This window comes from Dromiciops gliroides, chromosome 1, assembly GCF_019393635.1.
Source record: "Dromiciops gliroides isolate mDroGli1 chromosome 1, mDroGli1.pri, whole genome shotgun sequence".
In the NCBI taxonomy this organism is placed as follows: domain Eukaryota; kingdom Metazoa; phylum Chordata; class Mammalia; order Microbiotheria; family Microbiotheriidae; genus Dromiciops; species Dromiciops gliroides.
Genome location: NC_057861.1, coordinates 502,530,260 through 502,545,887, shown reverse-complemented (window position 1 = coordinate 502,545,887; position 15,628 = coordinate 502,530,260). Strand labels below are relative to the sequence as shown.

Genomic DNA, 15,628 nt, shown 5'->3' with positions numbered 1-15,628 from the left:
AATAAACATGCAAATACATCCAGAAAGTCTGAATATATGTACAAATCCCTGGACCTCTGGAAAGGAATGTGTTGCAGTTGTCTTTTTTTGGGGGGGGTGGAGCAGTGAGGGTTAAGTGACTTTCCCAGAGTCACACAGGTAGTAATAAGTGTTAAGTGTCTGAGGCGGGATTTGAACTCAGGTCCTCCTGAATCCAGGGACACTGCACCACCTAGCTAACTTCCCCCTGCACTTGTCTTTTTATATCTCTTCTTTTGAGTCATGCTTTGTTTTTGTAATTTTACAACTGGAACTTTTTATTATTTTTTGTGTGTTATCTTTTCCCTTTGTTGTCAATATGTATATTGTTTTCTTGGCCCTATGCAGTTAGTTCACTATATATCAGATTTCATAAATTGTTGCACGCTCCTCTATATTCTGTCATATTCACTGTTTCTTGCAGCACAGTATCATTCTATTACATTTATGTACCACCATTTATTTAATCATTTCCTAATCCAAGTACATTTTTCTGATTCTTTGCTACAGTAGTAGTAGTAATAATAATAATAACAGCTAACATTTATATATTACCCACTATGTATCAGGCACTGTGCTAAGTTCTTTCCAAATATTATTTCATTTGATCCTCACAACAACACTAGGAGGTAGGTGCTATTATAATACCCATTTAACAGTTGAGGAACCTGAGGCAGACAGAGGTTACATGTCTTGTCCTTGGTCACGCACCTAGTAAGTGTCTGAGGCTAGATTTGAACTCGGGTCTTCCTGACTTCAGCCAGGCTCAGATCTCTACACAGTCTGTCACCTAGGCACCTCAAAAAGTGCCATAAAAAGTACTGTTGTTAATATTTTGGCGTATCTGGGAACTTTGTTCTTATCACTGACTTCCTTGGATTAGTATAAAGCTAGTAATGGAATATTTGAGTCAAAGGGTATGGACATTTTTGTCACTTTATTTGCATCATTCCAAGTTGCTTTACAAAATAGTTACACTGATTCAATATTGATGATTCCCAACTTTGCCAATTTCCACCATATGAAATGAAACCTTGGGGTTGTATTGATTTGCATTTCTCGTATTATTAGTTATTTGGAATGTTCTTTTATTTGTGTGTGTGTGTGTGTGTGTGTGTGTGTGTGTGTGTGTGTGTGTGTGTGTGTGTGTGTGGCAATTGGGATTAAGTGACTTGCCCAGGGTCACATAGCTAGTAAGTGTCAAGGGTCTGAGGTCGGATTTGAACTCAGGTCCTCCTGAATCCAGGGCCGGTGCTCTATCTACTGCACCACCTAGCTGCCCCTATTTCTTTTATTTCTTAAATCAATTAAAATTTTTTTTTAATCTCTGAAAATCCTGCTTCTCTCCTTCCCACCTCTGTAACTTCCTCCCTCTGCCCACTGAGAAATAACAAAACAAAACTCCTGTTATAAAGGGGTATAACTCATGAAAAGAAATTGCCCCATTCACTATGACCAAAAAAAAAAATAATAAAAATAGGTCTCAGTCTTCATTCTGAATCCATAATTTCTCTCTCTGGAAGTAGATAGCATATTTCATTCCAAGTTCTTCAAGGTTGCTCATTTCATGGATCAGAGTTCTCAAGTCTTTCCAGGTAGTTTGTTCTTAACAACATTTTCTTGTTAGAAAAATTAAAAAATATTCAGAGCTTTGTTATGTAGGAAAAAATGTTATGGATTTATTATATATTCTCTTCATGTACATTTGAGTCATAAATTCAGCACAATTGGTATGAATATTTTAAACTAATTCCTATCGTGTTCTCAATTTTGTTAGGTATGCTATCGTGTTGTAATGCAACTTTGTGGACTTTGGGGTCATCCTGTTCTAGCCGTTCGAGTCTTATTTGAAATGAAAATTGCTAAAATACAACCAAATGCTATTACCTATGGTTATTACAATAAGGTAAATAATATTGAGACTTGGGCCAAATCGACTGTCATTTAACCTAGACACACGTTTTTCTTGTTGCTTTTAAATCTTGGCAGTGCTTTTTGAAATAGGAAGCTTTCTTTGGATGACCTTGTTCTATAGAATTTCCTGATAAAATGATTTTTTGTTGTCAGGTAGTTCTGGAGAGCCCATGGCCTAGCAGTAATCGCAGTGGTATCTTCTTGTGGACGAAGGTACGGAATGTGGTGTGTGGCATAGCACAATTTAGGCAGCCACTTAAAAAGGCCACCCAGATATCAGGTAATATATAAGTTGTGATCAAAGAAAAATTTCCACACTGAACCAGGAAACATATTGTTTTGTATACCATTGTACGGCATTTTTCTAATATTTTAAAATTAGATGTTATGGTATGCATTACATTATGCCTTTGCTTTGCTAAAGTCACAGTTTACCTTGGTCCACAATTATTTGTTGGTGCAATTTAAAATGTGTGGTGAGTTCTTTGTGTTTAGTTTCACAGGTATTAGTTTCACATGTATTATTGAGCTGCTGTTGCCCTTATCTTTAGCTCCTCGGATTCCCACAGGTGGAAGTGATGGGGACACGGTGAGCCATGGTAGCGTGGATAGTTCTAATGATGCTAACAATGGGGAGCACACACTCTTCGTCAGAGATTTAATCAGGCTTGATTCCATTGATAATCACTCTAGCACAGGTACTAAATCCTTCTGGGTTTCACTAACCCATCACATACTCTCATGTTAAATCTCTTGCAGTTTGTTTTAAACATTGCTTTTCCTTTTCTGAGGTTGTGCGATATGAATACTTTTCATTGCCACTTAATATATTCACCTGGAAAGAAATCAGAGCATTGTCAAGTTTCAGTATTAGGGCAGTACTCTAAAGAGGGAGAGTTACCCTGGGAGAGCAGGCAACATGATGTTTTTTAAACTCTTTCATAGTCCACCAACATCTGTGGAACTGTAATATTATTGATAGAAATGTCAAATTAAAACTTTTATTTGGGATATAATTTGGAAATTCTTTTTTTCTAATTATGTGTAGTGTAACCTCAGAAACTTTGAGGTTATAAACATGTAGACAGAAGGGGACATGGTGTCGATGAGAAACACTCTTTATTGTGGAATTGCCTGCTATGGCAAATTATTCAAAGATTTATTAAGTATAACCACAGATGATAACCTCTGTCCATGAAAGATAGATAGGTGTAATGTAAATTACCATTTTGTGCCAGTGTGTGTGTGTCGCACATCCTTCTTCTTTTCCTCTCATGTTTTTGTTAATAGCTCGAGCTTTTTCTTAAAGAGAATCCCGAGTCTCGTTCCTGTGCTTCCTCTGATGTTCTTGTCTCAAGGACTGGAGTCTCCTTCTCTTTGATCTTTGTTGCTCTGCTTTTCGCTCTGTGCTGTTTCTTGGTGCTGCATGTGTCCTTGGCTGTCATGGTGTGGGGTGCAGACAGACTTGTATGACGTGAAGCCATGGATACACGTGGGCATTATTTCTGCCCTTGAATGTTAACTCCTGCAGGTAATTTCCCATTTATTAGGTTCAATTTTGCTGACAAGCAAGGGGAGGGGGAGCTTTCTACTTTCATAGTAAACATTGCCCCAAGTGGAAAACTATCTTAGGTGCCTTGCCTTTTCTCTCACATTTTGTGTAGGATCTTCTCCAAATATCCAGTTACAATTTCATGGGGAGTTTTCAAAACTGGTTTCTGAATTTTGTGTGATAATTACTTGAAGCTTAATTTTAATCTCTGACTTTGAGGTCTATATAATGGGACCACCTCATACTTGAAACCAGCTCAATAATTTAGTCTTTTGGATACTTTAATAATTAAATTCCTTTCTAGTAGAGGAGGCTAATAATGCACCCATCTTATATTGGATTATATTATTTTTCATTCAGCAAACACTTAATATGTGCCTTTTATATTTTCCTTGTATAAAGGACTGTGGTCCCTGCATTATGCATGAAATAATATTATGGCAAGCCTGTCTTGTACTTTATAAGGAGCTATTTGCTCTTTTCACATCAGTCAGCAAAATTAATGTGTTTGAAATTACATTCCCCTTTCCTCAACAGCATGTTTATATGCTTGAGAAACTAGTTAGTGAACAATCTGATTGTTACAGGCAGACTTGTAAATTGAAGTCCCTTAAATGTGAGTGTCACCTGTTTCTTGGGATGGCTATCACAGTCTTTGCTCAGTGCCAGTAGAGAAAATGGGCTTCTGTTCTTGGGAGACCAGAGCTGATTTTTACTCGATAAGCTTAGTTCACTGAACATTGTTACCTAACTTTGTTAACATTTCTCCTTCCCTTCCTCTAAAACTCATTATAAGGGCAATATAACTGATGGGGACCATGACCTCTCAATGGGATGGAGCATTCTAGCAGTAGAAGACTAGCGTTCACATCCTTTATTAGTTACCTTTTAACTCTACTTGAAATAATGGCTAAAACGCAGATAGTAGTAATAGATGTAGTCTGTGATGTCTTTGTTGTATCACATGGGAAACTGCTACCCTAGCTCAGAATCATTCTAAGTCAAAAGCAGGTGCCTAATTTCAGATGCTCTAAAAGTTTTGTCATAATTCTCAAGATTTGGGGCAAGAAATGATCACTTAGTACATTTGATTCTATTTTCAGTTCGTTTATTGTCATAGCCACACGTCTGAGTATATAAATTAGCCTCTTGATAAGATGATAAGATGCTTACTGTATTGTGGGAGTCTGAGGGTTGTGCAGTTTACTCTCCCTTCTCTCTATCTTGCTTTGAGATTCTTGATGCTGATCAGCTTCGCCTTTCTTCATAATATCCTATAGTAACTGGACTTTTCAAATTCAAAGGGAAATATTTTTAGATACATAATGATCTTAACTTTGTTGTTTTCAATATCCTTTGCTATTTATTGTCAAATGAAAGTGTTTTCTATGTTTTATAAAGTTTCTGATCTCCTTAAACCCTTGTTTTCTTGGATGTAATTGTGATACCTAATGAATGGAACTTTATTTTTTTTAAATTGTGGGGTAGTTCATAAATAGTATCATGTGTCTCTCATATGATTTTTGTTTGCTTTAACAGGTGGTCAGTCTGATCAAGGATATGGGTCAAAGGATGAACTTATAAAGGATGATGCAGAAAGTCTTCATGTACAAGAAGCACAAGTTGAGGGAGAATTGTTAACTAAGACAAAAGCCCAGAGAGACAGTTAAGTATTGCTATTGAGTGGCTTTACTTTGCTAATCTTCCATGCTAGATTATGTCTCTTTTGAGCAGGGCTTTTTCACTTTTGTCTTCTGTTCTATGCATAACACAGTACCTCACTTGATACCCGACACTAATAAATAGATGTTCAGTAAGTAGTTAAACTTAAATATAATTTAGGATTTTTTTCTTTTGTCATTAGTCCTATTGCTATCTGAATCTAGAAAGACTGAATCAAGATGCAAACTAAGGTCACATAGTTAGAAGTAAAGCCAGGATTAAAATTCAGGTTTTCTGATTGTCAGGCCAATGCCCTTTACCACAAAAATGTCAAGCTCATACCTGGCTACAAGTAACCTATAAAACTCCTGAGTGGACTGAACCAGAATAAAATATAATTTTGGGAAAATGTACAATTTTGAAATGTTTACCAAAATGATTAAAAATAGAGTACAGCAGGGGCAGCTAGTTGGCGCAGCGGATAGAGCACCGGCCCTGGAGTCAGGAGTACCTGAGTTCAGATCCGGCCTCAGACACTTACCACTTACTATAGCTGTATGACCCTGGGCAAGTCACTTAACCCAATTGCCTCACTAAAAAAAAAAAAAAAAAGAGTATAGCAAGGCAGCTACTTGGCGCAGTGGATAAAGCACCAGCCCTGGATTCAGCAGGACCTGAGTTCAAATCCAGCCTCAGACACTTGACACTTACTAGCTGTGTGACCCTGGGCAAGTCACTTAACCCCCATTGTCCCACCAAAAAAAAAATAGCGTACAGCATAGGTAATATTAATTTGTGGTTTTCTAAGTCAGTATGCACTGTCAGGGATTCCTTTCTATTTGAGTTGGACACCACTGCTTAACACTCTGCCTCACTGTCAGAAATCACCCAGGTTTCTTATGGGTTGGATAAGTAGGTCTTTATTTTGGGGTTAAAATGGCCTAACTGGTTTTCTTAGTATTAATAGGAATGATAAGCAAGCCAAGCCATCCACCCCTCATAGAAGAGATTCAGTAGTTTTGAAGACTGATTTCCTGATAGAAAGTGTAGGTGGGTCTTTCCTAGCCTTCTGGTTACAGCCATGCTCGAACAAACTCCATTCCTAGTTTCCAGATAGTCAGGAGTGGTACTGTAAAACAAGGGTGTGTGCCTTTAGGAGTTCCTTCTAAATGTATTTATAACTAGTTTACATTCTCAATATGGCTAATGTTAGAGTGAGATGAAATAGTTTGGTTCTGGCATTATTGATTGATATGGATGTATTCATATGCTCTTGGATTGGCAATGTTGCCCTCTTTGGGAAAACAAAAACTAAGCAATAAAATAACAGGAAATATGTTAACATATTAAAATTTCTTTTTCTTATTATCGTTCTTGCCCATATCATGGGTGGCCTTTTTTAGAAGTTTCTGATGTCCCTGAAAAGCTACAGCAGCTGAGTCCTGAACCTTTTAATCCTGCAGAAACACCCACGTGGGGAAGCAGTATTGTGAAAGTTCCATCAGGCATTTTTGATATCAGTAGCCGGAAAAGTAGCACTGGTGAGTCACTTTATGTTTTAATGTAGCATATTGAACATATTACAGGTTTAAATGGCATGTAGTCATAGTGCACTTAAAACACATCTGAAAGTTGTTGAATTGATGGTAAATGATCTTTTTTTTTTTTGGTGAGGCAATTGGGGTTAAGTGACTTGCCCAGGGTCACACAGCCACTAAGTGTTAAGTGTCTGAGGTCGGATTTGAACTCAGGTCCTCCTGACTCCAGGGCTGGTGCTCTATCCACTGTGCCACCTGGCTGCCCCAATGATCTTTTGAAGAAAAAGAAATAATTCTGACCCATAATGGAACAACACCATTAATAAAGGATGTTAGAGTAAAAAGCCAGTGAAAATTATATAAAAGTTCATCAGTTAAACAGAATGAGACAATAAACATTTGCTTGCCTACAATAAAAAGCAGAGGCATTTATTTATTAAATGTTCAGTTTCAGACCACAAAGATTAAGTAAACTAAGGGGTTTTTTTGGCATACCTTCTCTGTTGGAAAAAATCTTTTTGTTCCTGCCCATGCTTGTTAGAGCCAGCACGAAGAACCAAAGACGGTCTGTGTTTTTTCTAGAATATTCATAGTGAAACTAACAGTTTGACCTTAGATTGTACCTTGACTCAATCTTTTAATACTCAGATAAGTGATAAAGTAGTCATGCACTTATATGTGCTGTCACAGCCCTCAATTTAGGGGAGAAAGGGAAGAGCACCTCAAGCCATCTCCCTCTAATGGAATCATTTGGTTTGGTTATCAATCTAACTTCTATCAGGAAGCTAAGCTTCTAATTGGTTATAGTTGAGAAATGCATAATTATCCATGTGTCCATGAAGTGACTGCCCTTGTTGTTAACCTCTTCATGTGATATTCATCTGGGTGTGAGTATCCTGAGGGTCTTGACATTGATACCTCTTCTTTGTCATCATTTGATGATGGGAGCAGTTCATCAGAAGGCATCATGATACGGGGCAGAGAGGTAGATTTGGAGATAGGTACTGTGTTCAAATCCCAGCTCTGCTGCTTATTTCATGTAAGACCTTGAGAAAGTAATTACTTAAGCTCTCCCTGGATCTTAGTTTCTTTAAATCTATGACACTAATTTTTGTGAAATCAGCTATAGTGTGGGTAGAAAATCCCATGGAGTAAAACATACCAGAAAAGCTAGTAGAGTTTGTTTCATTAAGGAATATATGCAGAGTAAACTTCCCTCTTATCTTTTCTTATTATATTTGTTATGAAGCTTTTGTACCTCTTCTCCTTCAGTGTTGGGGGAAAAAAAAAAAAAGGGCAGGCAGGGGATAGTACTGACTTTGAGGCTTGAAATTTATCCCAGGTGGCCTCTTAAGGGGTTATTGGGATATTACTCTGTCTTAGAGCCTTACAAAGGAATGAGATAGGAAATAGTCCAAGGAATATCAAATGATTTTCTCCCCTATTTTATTTCTGTACCCTACAAGCTCTGCTTTTTTATGAATATTTATCTCATTGCAGAAGGGGAAGGCAATCTGTAAATATTACTTTTGACACTACATTAAATAAGATAAAATTGAATTAACATTCTAGAGGTGCCATGGCTTCTTAGTACTTGTAAAAGGTCTGGTTGGAGGTAAATTTTTTTAATCCATCAAAAAGTTCAACTCTAGGGGCAGCTAGGTGGCGCAGTGGATAAAGCACCGGCCCTGGAGTCAGGAGTAGTTCAAATCTGGCCTCAGACACTTAACACTTACTAGCTGTGTGACCCTGGGCAAATCACTTAACCCCAATTGCCTCACTTTAAAAAAAAATTATTAAAAACAAAAAAGTTCAACTATTCTGATGCTTGAGCCGTATAATTACCAATTGACAACAATTTGAAAAGATGAAAAAAGTCTACGTACTTTTGGGAAGCAATGTAATAAAAATATTGATTGTGTTGGAATTTATCTAAAGTTCATGTTGTTTAAAAAGCAAAGATAAATAAGGTTCACTCAGTTTAACAAGTATTTTCAAATGGGAGCAAGCAAATCTTTGTGTTGATGAAAAATAGAAGATTTCATCTTCCTTTCCCCAGTATTGAAAAGATTCCCACTGTCACTGGAATACTGTATCCCATTGGTCACATTTCTGGAGCCCTTATTACCATTTTGAAATTTGGATTGTTTCTCCACACATTTACAGTTATCCTTTCCCTTTTTCCCTATGTGTGTATGCTGAAGGGATGGGGAGTGGAGAAGCACCTACCTAGTTTTTCTGTGAATTTGAACTTAAGAACTCTCCACAAGAAGAGAGACTGTCTTTTGGGCATGTTTTTCTTTTTGGTTGTCTGTGTTTTTAGATTTATGCTGACATTTTAAACACTAAGTTTTGTTCATTTTTATTATTCTCCTTAAGATAGGAAACTTGTGGTTTCCTGATAACATTTAAGCGGCTACTTTAGATGTGTTTGCCAGCAATGTTAGTTGATCCAGCCTTAAATTTGTACCTGATTCAACAGTGTTCTTTCTGTTTTAGGTAGTACATCAAATATCCTGTTTTCTGCTCAGGATTCTGTTGAGGATACGGTATTCACTGAGGTGTCTAACCTGAAAACTAGTGACAAAGGAGAGAAAAGACAAAAACATTTCTCAGAAAGGAGTTGTAGTTTTAGCTCTGAAAGTCGAGCAGGAATGTTGCTTAAAAAAAGCAGTTTGGACTCAAATTCTAGTGAAATGGCAATAATGATGGGAGCAGATGCCAAGATCCTTACTGCAGCATTGTCCTATAATAAGATGCCACCATTTCATCTTCAAAGAGACCAGAGCTTAGACAGTGTGGGTGGCCCACCGACCGATACAAGGACTCCTACATGTGCCGGGGCTTGGGGGGCAGAGTATAGCCTGGGAATGCTGGAGGAAGGGCAAGAACAGCCAGACACTGTTGGTGAAGGTGAGGATGATGCAGCCACAACCACCACGGCTGAGGATAAACTCACAGAACCATGGAGTGGCAATCAGTCCAGAGACCTAAAAACAGAACCCAAATATATAATAAACAAAAGAAATAGTTCTTATAGTGGAGCCAAACCAATTGAAAGGGAGGATGTTGAAACTGGGCTTGACCCTCTGTCTCTGTTAGCCACTGAGTGTATAGAAGGGAAGCATTCTGACTCCGAGGAGAAGATACTGTCTCCAGTTGTGGCACGTAATCTGGCAGATGAGATAGAGAGCTACATGAACTTGAAAAGTCCTTTGGGGAGCAAGTCCTCCAGCATGGAGTTGCACAAACGAGAAAGTAGAGGATCAGCAGAATGTGTGTCTGGTGCCTTCACTCCCTCTCTAGAGCGGCGGTCTAGCCTGCCCTTGGATCACAGTCCACCAGTTCAGGAAAAAACGGAAAAGCAGAGGAGTCCTCCTTCTGTATCCAGGTCAAAAACTTTCACGGGACACTCCAAACAGCAGACTCCCTCACGAGCCCATAAAGAACGTTCCACATCTTTGTCAGCACTCGTGCGTTCTTCACAACATGGATCCTTGGGCTCTGTAGTCACTTCCTTTTCAGGAATAAAACTGGACAATATTTTGTCTGGACCCAAGATAGATGTTCTGAAGTCTGGTATGAAACAAGCAGCTACAGTAGCCAGTAAGGTGTGGGGAGCTATGGCCTCTGCTTATAATTATTCAGATGATGAGGTAAGAATGTTCTTTATTGTACAATTACCACATATCAGAATTTTTGTTTGGTGTGATCTTATGTGATTTTTTTTTAAAACAATGAGATATGAAAGTATTTATTGAAGCTCTTGTTTTCATAGTTCTGTGGATGAAGTAGACTAAGAATTCAAGGTTTCTTTCCCTAAAGAAACACTTGAACGAGATGATTTCACCCTAAATTTATAAACAGTTTTCAGATCCTTTTCAACTACATTTTCATTTGATCCAAATGAAATATCCTCTGCAAGTCTTTGAATAGCTTGCGGTTATGTGAATAATATTTCATAAAATCAAGGTTGAAAAGAGATGAATGTTGAAAGTGTAATTGGGAAGGATTTCTTTTAATTGCATTCAAGTTCCACTGAAAAATGTTTAATGAAAGTTTCACCATTATGGTCCTTTGAGAATTATTTAATACCCCATTGTATATGACCAGTTAGAGTACAGACATTGTGTTCTAAGTAAAACAAATTTCTACATAAACTTCTAAGCAAAAGGTTCAAAACAAGCAAAGATTTTATATAAAGTAGATTTCTATATTTTGTCCTATTTTACTATTTTTTTTGTGTGTGTGTGGGACAATGAGGGTTAAGTGACTTGCCTAGAGCCACACAGCTAGTAAGTGTCACATGTCTGAGGCCATATTTGAACTGGAGTCGTCCTGAATCCAGGGCCAGCGCTTTATCCACTGCACCACCTAGCTGCCCCTTACTATTATACTTTTTTACAGTCTGGTGGTGTCATGCTTTAGGATTAAGGGTAACTTTCTTCTATTAAGTTTTAATAAAGGGCAGCTAGGTGGTGCAGTGGATAAAGCACCAGCCCTGGATTCAGGAAGAACAGAGTTAAAATCTGGCCTCAGACACTTGACACTTACTAGCTGTGTGACCCTGAGCGAGTCATTTAACCCTCATTGCCCTGCAAAAAATAAAAAGAAAAAAGAATAACAACAACCTTTGGGGGGGGGGGGGCAATGGGGGTTAAGTGACTTGCCCATGTATCTCCTGTACCTAAATACATGTTTGAGTTCTTTGCTTATATTATGTCTCTTTATCGCCCAACAACCTTATGAAGTTACAGTTACAGACATCAGTTCCCTTTCACAGCTGTAGAAACCAAGGCTTAGATGGCTTAAGTGCCTTTCTTGGGTCACAAAGATTCAGTCTTCAGCCTTCTGGACTCTAAAACCAATTCTCTAAGTACTACACCTAGCTGCTTCTCTTAATTAGGGGAAGGTTTAATGGGAGGGGTGGATTTTGAAGACAAATTTGAAAAGAACAAAGAGTAAAGGTTTAATGAATGTGAAGAAAATTTTTGCAGGCTACCTCCCTTAAAGATTAAAGTTGCTGTGGCTTGCTACAGTAGTAGAATAAAGGTAGATGCAATAGACTAAGATGTTCTAAGACATCTATCATACTTTATGAAAATTTGAGGATTGGGAAGATATGACTGAATTATATTCACATGGCTGCAGCCTTGTAAACAAATGATGCCTTATCTTGAATAATTAAATCTTTGAGAAGCATTATAAGGGAAGCTAAAGGAGACACAGCAGTGTGAATGAATAGGGAGAGTTATAATAAAACCCTATAATAATCTTATATTTGAATAACATTTTACTATTTTTAAAGCACTTTAACTGCATTTGATCATCATAACAACTCTCTGTTGTCAGTGGGTCAGGTAGGATCCCCATTTGACAGATGAGAAAACTGAGGCTCAGGTTATATGCCTAACATATAATTTAGGGATGATTAAACTAATACTTAAATCTAGATATTTGGTATTCTGCTCTGCAACTTGTCCAGCTACAAACTATTTCTCATTCTTTAAAAGTTACTTTGAAAAGTTTTGGGGTTTTGGGGTGGGTTGGGAAGCAATTGGGGTTAAGTGACTTGCCCAAGCTTACACAGCTAGTAAATGTGAGAGGCAAGATTTGAACTCAGGTCTTCCTGACTCCAGGACTGGTGCTCTATTCACTGCGCACCTAACTGTCCCTTTGTATTGTTAATTGTAGCCATCAAACTTGGGATTTTTAAAAATAATCAGTAAAGATAAGGGTTTTAATAGAAATGCTACAAGATTGGCAGCCAGTGTCCTTTTAAAATTCACATTTTAAAAACTACTTAAACTGGTCAGTCAGCAAAAAGAGAAAGAAATTTCATTGTCAAAAATAAACATCAAAGAAAGACTTTTTAAGAAAATAAAGTTAGGCATAGGTTACAGAGAAAGCCTTTGATTTCACTCATATAGGAAATAGTTATGAGAAGTTCAGGTTGACAGTTTACCAAGTATGGTGGCTTTGAGGTGTAGTTGTGACATAGAACAAATTTTTCTCTCAGCATCTGAGCACAAAAGGAAAAGTGTCATACATGCCATCAATGAAAAGTTTGTGGTTTTGACCAATTTGAGTTTTAGTGACTAATGATAAAACAGCTTTATGGATTTGAAAAGGCTTCTTTAAAAGTGTCATTTGGGGGGCAGCTAGATGGCGCAGTGGATAGAGCACCGGCCCTGGAGTCAAGAGTACCTGAGTTCAAATCCAGCCTCAGACACTTAACACTTACTAGCTGTGTGAGCCGGGCAAGTCACTTAAACCCCAATTGCCTCACCAAAAATAAAAAAGAAAGAAAGAAAGTGCCATTTGGGGCAGTGTATTTACCTGTGTCTTTGTGTTTATTTTCTTTGTTTTTGAATTGAAGGAAGAATCCAGTAGAGATTATAGCTTTCCTGCTGGTTTAGAAGACCATATTTTGGGAGATGACCTAACATCAAAAGTGTGTGTCTCAGGGCTAGTCACCAGTGAACTCACACAAAGCAACACGAGTCTTGGCAGTAGCAGCAGCAGTGGGGATGTAGGGAAATTGCCCTATCCAACAGGTATGGAGGGCTTATCGTTCTTTTCATGTGTCATTGGTGTTTAGTTTAAGATGATACAGACTCTCCCTAACATGGTTATATCTACATGCCAGAGCCCTACAACCTCATGGTGTAGGGGTGACAAAGGATTTTTGATGGTTCTGTCAATAGAATATATGTAGGGATCCTATTTCATTTTTGTCTTTGTTCCCATAGCAACTGACAGTTTCCAATGCATAATTGGCTTAAGTGATTTTCTATTGATTGAATATAGTCCCAGAAACAGACTATATCTGTTATCCAAGAACCAGCCTAACTAAGTTTGTGGGGGCTTATTACAAGAGGAACAGACAAGGGATAATCCATCTCCTCCTTCAGCAGTAATCAACTTATGAAGAATAAATTAAGGGAAGTGGTCTACAGGTTGGCAGTATTATGATATAGATTGGTAGAAGGAAATATCCACAACAATAGAATCAGATCCTTAAAATGAAAAGTATAGTTGTCCTAGAATCTATTTAGTTATATAAATTCTCTCATACATTGGAATATTTTCCCACCCCATTTTAATTTTGTAAAATGAAAATATACATATATATGTATTTTAAGCAAATTAAAGAAAATGGGATTTTGAGTGACTATAGGGTCTCTGACATAATTTTCTATTTCAGTTTTAGGACAGGCTTTTTGATATTCATGACTATGGTTTGTTTATATTTATGGATTTTATAATTTAATTCTGTTCTCCTGTGGTTTTGTTATGCAATATTAATGACTGCATCTTTGCAGGTGAAATCCCATTTCCAAGAGGCATAAAGGGTCAAGACTTTGAAAAGTCAGAACATGGGTCTTCTCAGAATACCAGCATGTCCAGCATCTACCAAAACTGTGCAATGGAGGTAAAAACAAATTGCATTCTGCCAATAAAACTGTTAGTCTTCTTGTTATAAAAGTAAAATTCATGTTTTATAAGTAATCAAATTGGATGAAGACATGCTTAAGATGTCTTTAACATTCATAATATGTACACATTGCTTGATTTGTGAAGTAGACAATTTGAATAGGGGCTTAAGGCAAGCTTTATTAGCAACTTGTTGAAATTCTGAACTTGGTAGTGATTTTCTGTTATAAACTTAGGGAAAACTCAGGATTATTTTTAGTTCAGTTATTTTTCATCAATGATTAAGACAGTTAAGACAGAAAGTTTAGTACAAATTATATGAAGTTAGTCTGATAATTGGGGGGGGGGGGCGGGACAGTGAGGGTTAAATGACTTGCCCAGGGTCACACAGCTAGTAAGCGTCAAGTGTCTGAGGCTGGATTTCAACCCAGGTCCTCCTGAATTCAGGGCCGATGCTTTATCCACTGCGCCACCTAGCTGCCCCCGTCCAAGAATTATTTGAGGTTAACTCTCATTGTCTTTGCAACATGACATTTAACAAAGTAATTGGTATTTACAATTCACTTGACTCATTTGAGTTGACTGAAAATTAAATCAGGCTGATGTGATCAAAACTGCATCAATTTTGTGTAGGTAAAAATTACAGACAAAATAAGGCAAGTCCTACTTAGAAATTTGGGAACTGAATGTTCATCTGAGGAAAGTAACCTGTTTAGAAGATGTAATTACTGATGACATGACATCTTTTACCTTCTGAAATTCTTGGCTTGTCTGAAAACAAATGTCTTTATTATAATAGTGATTCAGTGGCACAGATTTAAAGTACAAATGGGGTTTTATATTCATCCAACTTAATTGATCTAGCCACACATTATTCTTAGATGGAAGAGAGTAATCGTTAAACTCCAGTTTCATTCATTAAATTTTTTTAAAAAGTATCTTTAGTAGTTATTACTTTTTAAAATCTTCAGTTTCACTAAAACATTAAAGTTAACATTGTTTTATAAGGCTCCTTCAAAATGTACTTTTCTGTTTTCAGGTCTTGATGTCAAGTTGTTCTCAATGTAGAGCTTGTGGTGCTTTGGTTTATGATGAAGAAATTATGGCTGGATGGGCTGCAGATGATTCAAATTTGAATACCACCTGTCCATTTTGTAAAAGCAACTTCTTACCCCTCCTTAATGTGGAGTTTAAAGACTTACGTGGCTCTGCAAGGTTAGTACATCTCTAAAAAGATTGTAGAAATAGAAGGCTCCCATTAAGTAAGTTCCCCAGGAGGACACGTGGGAAGAGTTGAAATATTTTCAGTTATTTCTCCTCTTTTGTGCCTAAGACAGGCAAGTAAGACTTTGGGGTAACAGAGAGCTCAAATATTTTAAAATTGGATATTAAAAAAAACCTCATTCTGGGAATTAGTTTGAGACACTTCTGCCTTCTAAATATTAATCAAAGTTAACATATAGAGACATTGATTAGCCTGAACTTCTTGCTTCTACCTACCCTATGT

General features: G+C 37.4%; 1 protein-coding gene across 1 annotated transcript in view; it reads left to right on the top strand.

Moving 5' to 3' along the window:
* Positions 1–15,628, top strand: part of DENND4C (DENN domain containing 4C) — a 121,402-nt gene that overhangs the window by 88,707 nt on the left and 17,067 nt on the right. Inside the window, 9 exon segments of the mRNA XM_043997704.1 lie at positions 1,796–1,924; positions 2,086–2,212; positions 2,484–2,630; positions 5,024–5,149; positions 6,550–6,687; positions 9,184–10,340; positions 13,064–13,241; positions 14,010–14,119; positions 15,161–15,336. Of these exon segments, the coding sequence (XP_043853639.1) occupies positions 1,796–1,924; positions 2,086–2,212; positions 2,484–2,630; positions 5,024–5,149; positions 6,550–6,687; positions 9,184–10,340; positions 13,064–13,241; positions 14,010–14,119; positions 15,161–15,336 (2,288 nt within the window).